Source organism: Bombus vosnesenskii, unplaced genomic scaffold (assembly GCF_011952255.1).
Source record: "Bombus vosnesenskii isolate JDL3184/JDL3185 unplaced genomic scaffold, Bvos_JDL3184-5_v1.1 scf7180000013579, whole genome shotgun sequence".
Taxonomy (NCBI): Eukaryota; Metazoa; Arthropoda; class Insecta; order Hymenoptera; family Apidae; genus Bombus; species Bombus vosnesenskii.
Window position 1 is genome coordinate 684,522 of NW_022883131.1, and position 15,189 is coordinate 699,710.

General features: G+C 38.8%; 1 protein-coding gene across 1 annotated transcript in view; it reads right to left on the reverse strand.

Moving 5' to 3' along the window:
- LOC117238675 overlaps positions 1 to 14,910 on the reverse strand; it is a 192,253-nt gene extending 177,343 nt beyond the window's left edge. Inside the window, exons 1-2 of the mRNA XM_033503779.1 lie at positions 14,422 to 14,910; positions 3,214 to 3,448 (exon numbers count right to left, since the gene is read on the reverse strand). Of these exons, the coding sequence (XP_033359670.1) occupies positions 3,214 to 3,448 (235 nt within the window). The 5' untranslated portion in view covers positions 14,422 to 14,910. The remainder of the gene's footprint in view (positions 1 to 3,213; positions 3,449 to 14,421) is intronic.
- Positions 14,911 to 15,189: the final 279 nt, after the last annotated feature.

The window sequence follows — 15,189 nt, forward strand, 5'->3', positions numbered from 1 at the left end:
ATTCCATTAGTCGCCCGTTAACGATCGAACGTGCCCGTTCGTCTGTATACGCAGGATATATCCTGGAAAGGTTTTCTCGTCGAGTTTCTGCGGAATGCGGAAAGCAGAGAGAGAGAGAGAGAGAGAGAGAACGAGAACCTTCCTTGATAGCTAAAAATGCCCGTCGTACGACGAATCGTCGTAAAGGATTTTCGATTACGTTTTGTAGCCGTGTTCGCAACGACTTCGAGTTTCGTTTCCCTTCCCTTTCTTTTTATCCTTCGCAACCTCTTCGATGTTTATCGCTAGTCGCGTCCTACCGCTAGTACCTTCTATTTTCTCTTCTGTCTGTCCGCAAGGGAAAATGTGACACAGTTCCAGCTTCCTTTCCGGAAGTTTCTTTTAATTGCTTTTGTAATGCCAGGAAACGAAGAGAAAATAGGCCTCGCTTTGATCGTACGCTTGGAGAATGGAGAGACAGTAGTTGTGGACGCTCGTGGTCAGACACGCCGAATCGTAGTTGCAACAATGTAGCGAACGTTGACTGTATACCGTTGAATGCGATTTTATACAGCCAGGATGAAACTAAATCTGGTCGCTCTTCTTCGTGAATAAATTATTAGGCTGAGCGCAAAAAATTGAAGCAGAATTATTAAGCGTGAAGATGTATAATTAATTTGTTGTTTTGTCGGAAACGGAAAGATAAAAATGTGAAATCGATCGACAGCGTGTTCAATATATATTTTATTCTTGCACAAAGAAACAGACAATATCATTTATTATGTTTTTCACTCGTCATCTTCATTTGTAACCAAATATCCGAACGGAAGTACACGTATGTATGAGCATACTTATCAACAGAAAAATTCCTACGCGAGTAACGACCTTCTATTTTTGCCTCACTCTGAAATTCATAATACCCGCCACGCTACGCAAAAGCCGCAGCAATTTTTCAACCCGTTGTACGAGCATCGCAGCGATTCTTAACCGCGTTACACGGCGGTTTAGCCTGCTCGACAACGACGGAGAAGACACGGAGTCAGGCGGTCGAATTTCCGCGTAAAATTGACGAGTCGTCTTAACGAATACAAGCGGCAAATTCGGCGGATGACACGGCAACTTTCCGCGAAACGCTCGTATCCGTTCGAGGGTGGAAATTCGACGAGCTCTAACGATTCACGAGTTCTTTCTGCGAGCGTAAAACAAAATGCCACGCGCATTCGCATTCCCCGCATATCCTCGCTTTTTCTCTTTTCAGTTTTCTTTGCCGCGCTCCTCTCGCTTTCGTGACCCTTGGCTCGCTTCATCCCCCGTATTCCAAACCCTAGACGTTTACCCAGCGTGAATACGAGGACGATCTTTAAAGTGAAATTGAATTTCCCCGAACGCCGCGTGCCTTTCTAATTCGAATTTGACGTTTCCCTTCGCGAACCAACGTGCTTCGCGGATTTATTCGACCCTCGATTTCCTACCCACCCGCCACGCTTACCAAACCACCCTCGATCTCGTTGGATGGTGCGTGGTGGCCACAGCCACGAATCGAAAGTGCGAAACCACGCGCAGTTACGAGGCGCCAGGAAAATTTATAGACCGTCAGGGAGTCACGACACCTGTTCCCGCGCTCGCATTACCATCTGAAATATTCCTCTTGTTTATGGACCGACTACAACGCCCTTCCGCCCCCTGGATCGCGCTACCAACCAACACAAAGACGAGAATTTCTTTCTCGACGGTGGATTGTGTCGCGATTGAAACAGTCTCGTTGAATTTTACAACGTGTGAGTGTTATAGGTATCCGTGGGTGGAATTCTGGGGAATTAAAGCGAATAGAAGAAACAGGTATTTGGAGATTTATTTAACGTATTGTTAGGAAAATTTTACGTAATCTGTCGTTCGATATGATTATTGTTGCGAAAATTTCACCTGATTTGTTATTCGATAACTGCTTGTTGTTGGGGAAATATTGTGTAACTTGGCATTCGATATACGCGATATAATCTTGCAAGTTAGAAAATAAGAGAACGTGGAGACTAGATTATAAAGGTATTTATAGTCGACACATTTGTTGAATAAATTGTGTTGTATAATGGTTATAAAAAGCTACTTGAATAAAAATTCTTCAAAAATTATTTTAAAGAAAAGGATAGCGTAGAAGATGTTGCAACGATAGAAGATAAAACATACACAGCGATATTAATATAATATTATGAAAATTAATTTTTAAGTCTATCTTGCGTTTCTTTTTCTAAAAAAAAAAAAAAAGAATATATAATGGTTTTAGAAAATCCGAAATAAGCGTGGTAGATGAAGCGGTGTTGTTACGAGATTCGGTATATCAAGCGACAGAGGAAAGCTCCGACATCGTTGGAAACGACGACATACGCGTCGACGTCCGATAATTTCCAACTTCTCCAATTATCGTTTCTCACGTCGGCTGGGAAAGGAGGTCGAAGAGAATAAACCTCGGAAATGGCGTGTTCCGCTGGCTGACGTTGCTCGAAATGCGCCACGGCTCAGAAATAAGTATTCGCCGATCATCGAAACCGTGCGGAACGAATTTCCAGAAGTCTCGACGTCGAGATGATTCTACGAATTTTCTCGAATCTCGACTAAAGTTCGAACGTCTTCGTTCGTTAATTGATTCTTCCAAGAATGGTATTCTTGCTAATAGAATCGCGTTCAAATTCTTTCCTTCGTTTTGTACCGCGTTGTAGTCTTTTGCAATGCGACAACACGAAGAATTTAGAACGAACAATTTAAAAATTAATTAATTCTCTATCGTGGAAATTTCACGTTAAAATAATTTATAATAACACAATCGGGACATTCCTTAATTCATTACGTACCAGTGGAATAACGTGTAAAAGTTGGGTAAACGCAACGTTATTAAAAAAACTACAAATACAGTAAATTATTATTTCGTCGAGTTACAAAAAATGTATCAATTAAAAAGAATATTACAGAAGCCCGTTAAACAAATAGAAGGAACACAAAGTATTTGCATAATTTAAAAATGTAAATTGAATACGTAAATAATAAGTTTATCGTATAAATATCATAAAACATCTTCTATTCTTTTTGATTTCATAAAATTTGTAATATTATATTTGACAGCTTGGCAGAACTGTCTTTGCGCTACGCTATGAAAATGTTAATACGAATCTTTCATAGACTACGTGGACGTGGAGAAATATTTTGGAATATCCGTTAGAAAACACGTTTAAATTGACTCACCGATTAGTTTGCCGAACTGCGCCGGTGGTTTCCATTCTGGATAATGTCGTGGAAATCGCGCCCTCGACCAGTAAGTCCTTAAAGTGACTTTGTACAGCGCCAGTTTATCCTGTTTGTCCTCTCTTTCCTGTCTATCCTGAGCGAACGATCCACATTGGGCGACCACGAACAGCAGCCGCGTTCCTAGCAGCAGCAACAGCAGCGTCGACCACTGCAGCCACGTACCGTGAAACATCTATCAACACCATAAAGACAATATCAAACACTCGTTACGATACATCGAGAATTACTAAGAAAACTTACTAAAAACTACCCATTTCCCACGCCAGCACTAACTAAATGCTTCATAACGTTCGATAAAAAAAAAAGGAGCATGGACGAGCATACGCGCGCAGAATCACACGGTCGCAAAGTCCGACGTGCGATGTAAATTTCAAGCGGCTTTCAATCGCGACGATCTTTCGATCGGAGGCCGGATCAATCGACGTGTTTCTCGCAATTACACCGTAGCGAACGAATTGTCCACGCGTCCCGGGCGTATAGGTATATTGCTACGCACGGGAAAATTCTACGTGAAATTCACGCAGGATGTTGATTCCGGTGGAACCTTGTACAGAGAAACTCGTCATCGATCACAAATATCCTTCGTTATTGCAAAACCAAGCAACGTTTCACGAGAGAAAGAGAGATAATTTCACGTCATTAACCAAACTACAAATAATAATTACGGCAGCTTGTTTCGCTCTTAATTGCAATATCTAGGGGTTTGCGGAGAGAGCAACACGATGATATTCGTTCGTGCAATAAAGCTACGTGGCATCACAAAGGCGGGAAAAGGATGGATGCAAACCAAAAATCGGCCGTTACACGGTACACGAGCAAATGTAACCGGGGCTTTTTCGGTGAGCTTGCGTTGCTTTAATAATGAACACCTACGGAATCGTCTCGTTCAACGAACGGGGCACATTGTATAGGTGGCATGATTGCACGTACGCGCGGGAAAACGTTTTGGAATCGGCGATGCTATCGCAGGCCGGTATGCAGCGATGCGGCCGCGGTGTTTACATATGCAGATTCGCGAGTGTACTCAAAATTCAAATCGCATTCGAATCGCTTCCGATCGCTCGTCGCCGCTGCTACTCGTCCAAATTTCACGACGTGTGATTTTCCGCCGGTCCACGCCACCCTACTCTACCTTGCTGTAAATACTCGTGGATTTTCCAGTAATTACCCTCTTGTACACAGGCGAAAACATTCGGACACTTGTAGATACGTTTTACACGCACGTGTATGTTATTCGTGGTATACGAAATATTTTAAACATTCATCAACATCGTAACGAGAGCAAACTGTCGTAATCATATCGGCAAAGTTTAGTACCGTTCAACATGAAAATGTAGGTAGAAACTGCGAGATATTTAGTGCGAGTACACATCTCGCAGAAATCACTGAAATATTTAAACAATCGGTTATCCGTTGTGATAATGAATCTCGATATTCGCTGAAACCACGTTTAACGTTTATTACGCTTAAGATAATTCTATACTAATTGATGCTGCTAATTCTTTTTACTAAATAACGATACGATTTTTTTGGAAATAATTTTTTACTAAACACACGTATGAACGATCGTCGCTCTTGGTCCAAAGCACAACTTTCTTCGTACATCCGTTGAATCATTGAAAAATAAGCGTTGTCAAACGCTAGCAGCAAGAAAAATAAAAATATAAAATAAAAAGAAGGCTACGTGGAACTTTTTCAAAGAGATTCGAGGACTACTCTACGTTGTCTTTTTCAGTTTAGTTCTTCAGAAAGATTTTATACAGTAGCAGAGCTAAAAGTTAGGTGAGAACGCGTTCGCGTTTGTCAGCAACGTGAAGAAATAGCCGGATGAAACGGAACATCCATAGTTTCACTAGGAGGAGAGACATCATTTACGCGTTGATCGTGTCACAGGCGTTTCCATGCGGTTAGTATAGCGAAGTTGATAGAAAATCGAATAATCCTGCCAATTAAAAAGCCTGCCCTGTTTGCAAAGTAATTTCTTTTTCGAAGTGCTAAAGCGCGATTTGGGCGTTCACAGCACGGACATCATGTTAAAGTATTCAAAATACACGAATACACTGTCAGAAGCAGAATCGCGAATATTCCGACAATGTGAAAATATGCAGTAACGTTTACGAGTGAATAAACGTCGATGGAAATTTCAATCGCGCGTTCGGAAATTTCTCGAAAATATTTTAATTTCCTAAACCGGAACAGTAATTACAATTTCCTGTTTCAGGCGTTTCTTTTTTTTTCTTTTTTTTTTATTTCACTTTATGAGTCAAAGTAACAACGAGGTCGCTGAAAATTTGCGAAATAGAGCGTCATGGTTGATACGATTATTATAAATAGAAGATGAAAAGATGAACGAACAACGGACAATTTATCCATGGTTTTCCATGTTTAATTACCGAAAAAAAGTATATCGTCCTGTTTGCATTTCACTCGCAAAACTTTTTCAATCTCGCGCCATAGCATACGTTGCTTAAAACATCGTAATCAAATCGCGATTAAATAACTCTCGTAAGACTACCAAAACCAAATAGAATGCTAATCTCGACACAAATTTTACGTTTGGAACGCTTTCAAAAAACCGTCTGATATAAACCAAGTGGAAAATCTTTGTATCTCGTTTAACGGTAGGATCAAGTATAATACGCGCTTGCATAGTGTCTCACGAAAGTCTATTCGAATTATTACATGTATTTAAAGAACATGAATATTTCCATATTTTATGGAATTTATTTTATCGAATAAAATACGTTAACTAGGGACAAAATTTATTTCAGTTTAACGAGAAAGAGATTACATTTTGCTAAAATTCATAATAAAATAATCTTCTTACAATTCAAATATCAAATATAAAAATCAATTACAGGACGCATATAGTAATTATCAAAAGCGTTATAAAACTTTACCAACAATCCAGTGCGAAATAAAATAAAATTCGTCAGAGTTTTCCAATAAATGTAACGAGCAGATGCTGCAATACTTATGGTCGATGTGCGACGATGTATATCGGATTTTAAATATCGAAATACTCGATTTGAAGCAATTATAAGATTTCCTTGAAAAACAGGAAAACAAACTACGTGTACAGGATTTCAAGCGGATCTCGGAGTCAGATGGTTCGTATTAAAAACCGACAAAATCTTTCTATCTGTCGGTCGTGCAAGTAGCAAAAGTTTGAAACGAGTCGGTTGGCGTGTTAATTCGCTTCACAAACACAAATAAACCGAGTGACCGAGCGGCTGGCGTATTAACACAACTCGTTAACGAACCGCATACATTCGAAAGTTCCACCACGTTTTCCCGACAACCAGTTGCCAAATCAGAGGAAACTAAGTAATTACTTTCTCACTAAGAAACTAAAATAAAACTGACGCGGTCCTCGATGCTGTCTAGAGACGTCTCTATCTACGCGTTTGTCCACTGCCAGAGGCAACTTTTTCTAGAGCAACTTGTCTCTGGAAGTGTGTACACGCGAGATTTGACTTTTTCCAGACGAACTTTTTGTTAACAAGAAACGCAATAATACGTTTCGAATATGATTTTCGTTGTGCGTTTTTATTTAACCAACGATTTCGTTTCTTATTATTAGGTCGTCCGAAAAGTTCCTTTCGTTTTATAAGGAAATAATGGAAGCACAACATTTCTCGTTTTATATTATTTTATCGAATCACGTATGATCCATTTTGTTCTATCAAACTAAAGATCACAACGTTCGACAGATTAGGTTTAATGTTTCTAGAGAGATGCGTTGTTGTAAAAGACGTGTCTCTGTACAAGAAAGACACTTTTCCGACAACCTAATACGTTAAGGTATAAGAATATATGTTATAAATATATAGCTTATAAAAATTAACAATTTTTGGATGGTTTTACAGTCAGTGTATTGTATTGAAAACTATAATAAAGTAACAATGACATTGAAACCTCTGTATCCACGAGGGTGTAATCTAAACAACATCGATATCACGAAAAAAAATGAATTTCGTTTTACGTTAACGGGGAATAAAACTAAAATGGTGTAAAATCACGAGGCTAACGGTTCACCGAGTTCCAAACGGATTCCACGTTATTAAAAATATTCATTGAACATTAATTAACCGGCTAATAGAGGAACAAAAATGATAATGAAACTCTCCCAGCGGGACGCAAATTAAATGCACCTTGCCGTGTCGCGGAAAAATCCGGCTGCTCTGATAAATCGAACGATAATCGTTATGCGGGCACGCTGATTAAAAATAATTTCTTCTCCGCGGGATATGAATTATAAAAGTCTTCTCCTGGTACAAAGAAAAAATTTAAGTATTAGCTTGGTATATATGAAGTGTCGTTTATTCAAATAAAAGTTGAACCGCGCACGGTTCATTTCTTTCAAACATCATTTAGTTGATCAAAGTAATTTGATTCAATGCAATCTCCCAACGACTAACTAGTTCCATTATTTCAGATTTATAAAAATTATCAATTACAGAATTAAAAAAAGTTACTCGAACGAATAATTCTTTGCGTGTTAGTTCTCCTTTATTTAACATTTTCAGTAGTATGAATCGTACATGTACAGACACGATACAAATAGCGCACGAAGATCACGCGAGGAGAATAACGATAAGCTCGTTCTTGTCGATTTTTTTATTTTAATGTCTCTCTGAGATCAAACCCGAGAATGTTAGTATGAATTTTTATCGTTAAAATGTACATATGTGATCGTTAATTTTAAACATTTATTTAATATTACTTTATTATTCCCTCAAGAACTTATGAAACTTATTTTTTTCCTGTTCACCAGTTTTAAAAATGAAATGACATTTATATGATTTATCTCGAGCTCGGAAATGCAAAACCTGATTTAACATTAAGTGTCTGAAAAATTAAAAATTAACATTTGTTTTGGAAATTCAGAAGAGATGCTCTTGCTTCTGCGTTATTTGTACATCTGGGAACATTTTCGTGTCAGGATAAACGAAAGTACGAGGACGTTATTTCACCAGCGGAGTCGTACGTCGTTTACTGTCACCGGACAAAGAGATTTCCACGACTGCGGACTCTTGCTACAGAGATCCACCTAACCGAAAACTACCCTCTTTCTCACGCTTTCGTCTTTCTCATCGGCTCGCTTTCCTCTCCCTAGTATTTTTTCCTCACATTTCATTGCGTCTCATTACCCTGTACCGTTGGAATATTCCGTAGCGCGAACGTTGCTGGACGAGAGCCGGATTTCGCTTACGTGTCGGACCGTTTGTCTGTCGACACCATTGACCCAATTTCTGGCCCTTAACTTATATCAAAGAAGAACGTTCGAGAAAACGCACGAAAAATCCGAGGGACGAAAACAGCTCCCCGTTCGAATTTATCATCCAACATTTGTCTTTAATTCAATCCGTAGACGATTGTTTGGTTCGCTTGTTTCAATCTGAATCAGCGTCAAGGGGAACATCGAATATCGAATAATCACGATATTAGGAAATTTATTTTGCTAACAGACGACGAATAATACGCCGAAGAACATTGCTACGATTTCTTTTATAGTCATATTCATCTTTTATTTATACTTCCTTTTTGTTTATAAATATTATAATCACAGTAGCTTACAAAAGTAATTGAACATTTACTATAGACAATTTTTAACTCTTTGAAATTCCATTAGTACAGTAACGAGGTATGATAATCATAATTATACTGGACGAATTAACAATCAATCTGAAAATGTATGAAATATGTAAAAGTACCGTTGCAACAATCCATAGTTTTGAAATATTCAAGGATAAATAAATAGCAGAATACCATAATTGCTTCTCTATAACAACCGGAAGGTATAATTAATCATGTTTCTTGCCTGTAATATCCATATATTTTAATACAAAATGTTGCTTAAGCTTATGAAGATCAATAGCTAAAATCACGAAATTATCAAATAACAGGGATATTACTGTGGGATATTACGTTAATTCAAATAGGCGTATCTGGTCAAAAGCTGGAATAAGATGGCTCCTAATATTTAACAACCAGACAAAGTTGCAGATACGCCCTTTTCACTTAACACGACAACGCTGTACCTGTATATGTCATGGACGTAAATAACTAAACGTTTAAACGCTGTAAAACTCAAGATAAACTCAACGAAGGAGAGTTACACTGATGGAAGTCACAGACGATTCTTCTACCAGAGTATCACTCGGTTCTCGTCGCGGGAATTGTTCTCTGGCGTGCAATCGAAAACTAATCCCACGGTTAATCGCGCAAATCGAGGAGGAAATCTCGCGTGCGCGCGATACCACGCGATTACCTTGGCGAACAAACGAACCGATGGTCCCACGGCCGCCAAGTTCAGAGTTTTCTAGTAAGCAACAAGTTGTCGTGAACACGATTACTTGTTGGCTCGTAAATAATGAAAAGCAGCTGCAACGTCTCTCTCTCTCTCTCTCTCTCTCTCTTTCTCTTTCAACGTTGGCCGCGAGCAGATTTTACATAAATTTAAACGATGGTTCTGTGCTCCAGGACAGCGCGGGGCTCTGTATGCGCGCGGACTTCCGGGAGACGACGGTGCTTTTCTACCAACGAATAAAACGAAAAATTCTGGCACAATTCTGGCACCATTCTGTCGGTCATAAAACGATCGAGACTACGTGTATTCGTACGGTCTTCGGAACACGATATTTCAGCTTGGCCGCAAGCTTATGCATCGTCAGCGCTGATTTATGCGATCTTTTCAAAAAACGCGATAGTAAAAGTGAAATCGTGAACCAATATATCCGAGATATCTTGGAAAAGGGAGCATCTGGTTTTCATAACTGGACAGCTTATTTGCTTGTCAAGCTATAGATAAGATACAAAAGATTCTTCTAAATTGGACCATTAGAGATACCATCGTACATTTTTTAAATTATTTACGTCTTCGATTTCTATATTTTTATATTCACTTTTAATATATCATTTTACAATACGAGTCGGTGTTTCGAACGAAGAATTCAAATTTCCTACGATTTATCGACTTCATAAGAAAATATTAGCCATTGCTTTTGATTATCGTTTTCCGATTAATTCGTGTATCTTGGTAATATTCGTTCTTTGGTAACAATCGTAATATATATCGTTAATAAAAATCTACCTAAGTATCCATATACTTATAGGCCACGGTGTAGTTCATCCAGAAACATTCCGAACATTTCTAAACACGTGTTCCCCGACAAACAGCAGTCACATCAGAGTAAAACTAGAATAGGAAAAAAAAGAAGAGAAAGAAGAAGAAGAGGGAGAAGAAGGGTCAAGACCGAGGATGGGTTATGCTTTCCAGCAAAGTTAACGACTCGTCGAAAGAAAAGGGGAAACAAGTTCTACCTCCTCTCGTGTACTTTTAAAACACACCCCCGTCCAAGTGGAAGAGGTCGAAATCGGTCTGCTTCGTTCGTCCGCGTCGCAAACCGAACTTTTGTAACAGATTCTAGGGATGAAGCTCTCAAGGAATCCGATTGAAATTGAATATCCAGAGAGAGAGAGAGAGAGAAAGAGCAACTTCGTCTTCCTCGCTGTTCCTTTCACTTCTCGCTTCCGGTTCCCGCACCCTCATCGACGTCTCACTTTATTATTGCCTCGACTACATGGCAGACGAGCCAGTGGATGGTTGGTTATTCTCTCCCTTCGTTGTAAATCCTGCTTCGAGCAGTAAGTCTAACCGAAAAACTTTTTCGAGCTTTTTATTCAAACATTATTTAAAGCGATGCCGCGCAGCAAGAAGTATCGTTGCTTCCTTCGACTCTCGAAGAATTCCGAGACAAATTGAAACGTTTCTTTCCGAAGAAGAAGTTATCTTTCCGCCAAACCCCTTCGTATTAGGAAAGTTTCGGTCTACAAATTGTAAGGAGACAAATTTTCACGATTGTTATATGCGATTATAAGAGTTAGAGATGTCTGTCGGTTTCAGTTAGCCCTCCGTGGTTTTTGCAACATTATTCGCTAATTATTCGCTAATTATTCGACTAATTTACCATACGAACGAGTATTTTTTGCCGGCTGAATTTTTCGAATTTCTATGAGTTTGCGAGAGCTCTATGAATGACCGTACGTAATTGTTCATAATGAGATATAATATCGTTGATAGAAAAAATGAAAAGACGTAGGTGAGTGAACGTACGTGAATAATCATGGAAGGCCGGCTGAATGAATTAACAATGATAACAATTAATTAATACATTCTCGATAATTAAATGGGGAAATGGTAATGAGAGCCGCAACGGAGAGTTGCATTCCGGCGAATATATTATAATTTCCAATAGGGAAATAATTGATTGAGAATCGATTAATAATCATGTTAACGTGAAATCGAACGCCTGCAGTATATCTCTTGAAAAATATCGAGATGGATGGTTTGATTGTTGAACGCGTATTAAAGTTATAAGCTTGCCATATCTCTAATGTTGTTATTTCCACGATAAAATGATCGATCGTTGTTCAGAAGCATTAACAATCGCGTTAACCTGGCGCTACTCGTAGAAAACGTTCAAACTCGACTCCGAGCTTTCCGTTCGATTAATCAACTTTCATCTCGTCAAATTCTCAATTTCTCTGCTACTTTTCCACGATACGTACGTGTACAGGGTGTCCTAGAGTGTAACAACCAAAGCTTATCATTTATATGTTCTATAGAAATAGAAGTTAGGTTTATTAAAACCAGTTTGGTGTAAGACTTTTAAGTGGCAGTATGTCAAGTCATTAATACACGTAATGATTCGATATCAATAGCTGATTCGTGCATCGAAACAAAGAGAAATCAAAATTGATCTCTATGAAGTATATACTTGTACTATATTTTCTGACTTTTATATACAGTTTCAGTTTAAACTTTATCAATACAATCACGATACGAGAGTCTCGTTACAATGCCAATGAAATTTCGAAATGTTTCGTATAACACGCGTAAAATATCCATAAGAAATTCTTCAGGCGCACCAATACTTCCGTGAGCAACTACACTCGCAAAGTTTGGCTGTTAAATCCCACGACACCCTATATCGACACAATATGCCAGGTTCCTGAAACCACTCGTGTTCCTTTTTGGAGTATCAAAGCTCGATAATCGTCTAAAGCCTACGTAACCAACGATCAACGTTCGTTTTTCCATGAACAATCGAGAAACGTTTCGCGACATTGTTGTGTATTCGAACGATTTAAAGGGTGAAAAACTGGGGCAATTACGCCTGCAGCGGTATGAAAATTATTACGAAAACAAACTTTCGCTCTCCGAACTTTCGAAAACGAGGCTAGGAAAAAGAAGAATGTTGTTCGAAGCTGGACTACCCAGCAATTACGAGGAAAAAAGTCGAAAATTGCAAGTAGAGCTATCGTACCGTTAATGATTTTTTTCTTTTTTTTTTTTAAGATTGTTCGATTCTCTTTTATTGAATTTCGAACCGTAAGCGCCTCATACGCGACGATAATACGGTAACTATAGAGTTTATTGACAGAGGCATGCACGTAGGACGCCCCATTTGGAACGTAATTGTTTCAGGTTACAAACCTCCGGCAACAAATCCACAAATCTACCGCAGAACATCACGCGCACCCGTACACTTCCGCTATTCGCTCGTGTTTCATCTAATGATATTCATTACTGGGGCTATCCTTTTTCTCAAGTTAGTTGCTTTTTACTTTCACGCGTGTATCGATCGATTTAGAGACAATAAATGACGTATATTTCATAGCTATAAATAGACCCACTAAAATCGCTAAAATATTCATTTTTATTTTTAACGCAGATCTTTTTGTAACGTCCTGTATAAATTTGCGCGAATTTGTATAGGATTTAACTTTCGAGCCTAAAATTTAAATATATTATAATTCATTAGCATTGAATGGATGTACGGTAGAGGTCTGTAATAAAATAATATATAACGAATAGTTTTTACTGAAATTTCAAATTTTTATTTTTATATTATGCGGTAGAATAAATGTTGGAAAATTAAATAAATGGTAAGGATATATATTTAACCCGAGAATCAAATAAAAGATGGTTTTCTTAAAACGTGACTTAAAATATTCTTTTACTGTGGTTTTCGTGTGTAACAACCTAGCACATATTACGTAAAGCTCCCATTGACGTAATAGAACGCATTGTTTGTGGAAGACGACCAAAAGAATCGAGAGTCATAAAAAGCGTATCGGTTTTTATTTTTGCGGTCACATAGTCTCCATTACGCATATTCGAATGTATCCTACCTCTGTAGTACGTTAAATATTACGCAACGAACTACGTGTTGACTAATCGATAAAAACAACCAGATTTCCCGTGTTACTGTGAAAATAAAGAAACAGCGAGAATACACACACCCCTCAATGATCCTTGAGTATAACCGAGTTGAACGAAATTCGGATATCAACAATCCGTATACCAACATAAGTATCTCAGATCGTAATTTCTATAATGTTATTTACGTCTTTGTGTTACGAGTAAACTGCGAATGTTCGTATAGATACATATTTTTATGAACAGAACTAAAGAAATGGAATTTAATCGAATAAATATTCGCACAGATTCGTATTTCCAGATAGAGACTCGTTTCAACCACTAAATATCGTAACGAGTACTGTATCATGGATATTTTATATAAAATATAAGCATACGCAATGAAATCTGGCTGATTATATGACTCAAAATAAGGTGAAAATCAAAGATAAGAATATTGCATTGTAAGCTTCGTTTTAAAAAAATCGAACGCTAAAACTTCCTAAGTATACGTGAATTTAATTAATTTTTCATAGACAATTGGAAAAAGGTTATATTACATGTAAACATAAATCAAACATATAAAATAAAATCGTCCTCTTTAAGATTTCACTTATGATAAGTAACTTGCATCTGATTGTATTTAATTAAAAATATTATACACGTAATCGACGAATTTTTAAATTATATTCTTTCGAAACGAAACATCCAACGTAATTCTAATATTCCTGATTTCCATCTTATTTACTCTCATATCACAAATTACGGTCTGCCGATATGTATCTGCATACCACCTATATTCTACGCGTATTTTTATGAATACATAACCTACAAAGTCCTAAATGCATGACACCCCGTCCCCTTGCCCAGCCACCTTCACTCTAATTCCCACTCTTGCAATTCCTTCTTATTAGAAGGATTTATCATTTGATTCTTACCTTATTCGTGATGCGTGACGTTTCTTCGGCTCGTTGCTGCCTCCCTCCTTCCGAGGACAACCAGTGTCAGTGGTGAAGAACGTGGCGAGAACACAACTCACATATCACACACAGGCATCGTGGGGAAACTCGTGGTCGGAAGGATTACCCGTGAAAGGGATTGTTTTCGTTGATAAAACGAACGTGGTACGGAGGGGGGGACACGTAATGGCGCGAAATCGTTTTTCAGACCGTTAAACGTTCCACCGCGGAATTCACGCGAGTTTCCGGACGTGCGACAACGAAAGCCGGAGAGAGAAATAGATATATCGAGGGAGAGGCGGCGCACAGACACGGCAAGCGCACGAATTTGGTCGCGCGTACGAGCCACGAGAAGGAAAAGGGAAGGAGAGCTTCTCACGTTTCACGACACGGCTCACGCACGGGTCACTGACAGCATCGAACACGATGCTCTTAGCTCGAGGGTTGCCGCGGTACTGCGAGCACCGCGCCACTCGGCGCTTGACTCGTGCATCGCGTAGCTACTTCTTCACAATCGAGCGCTCCAATTGGCCGAGACGTTCGCGCCGCGCGCTACCATTGGTAGATTCGAAGCCGCGCATGCGTCCTACTTCCACTTGAAACTTAGCACGACGCGGTGGAGAATCAGGCAGATAAATAATATCCTCGTTTTTTTAATAAAGAACACAATGGCTGTATTAACGATTCATGTCACTGCATAAAAGATGCGCGCCTTTCTTTGCTCAGTTTGCGAACGTAACACGGACA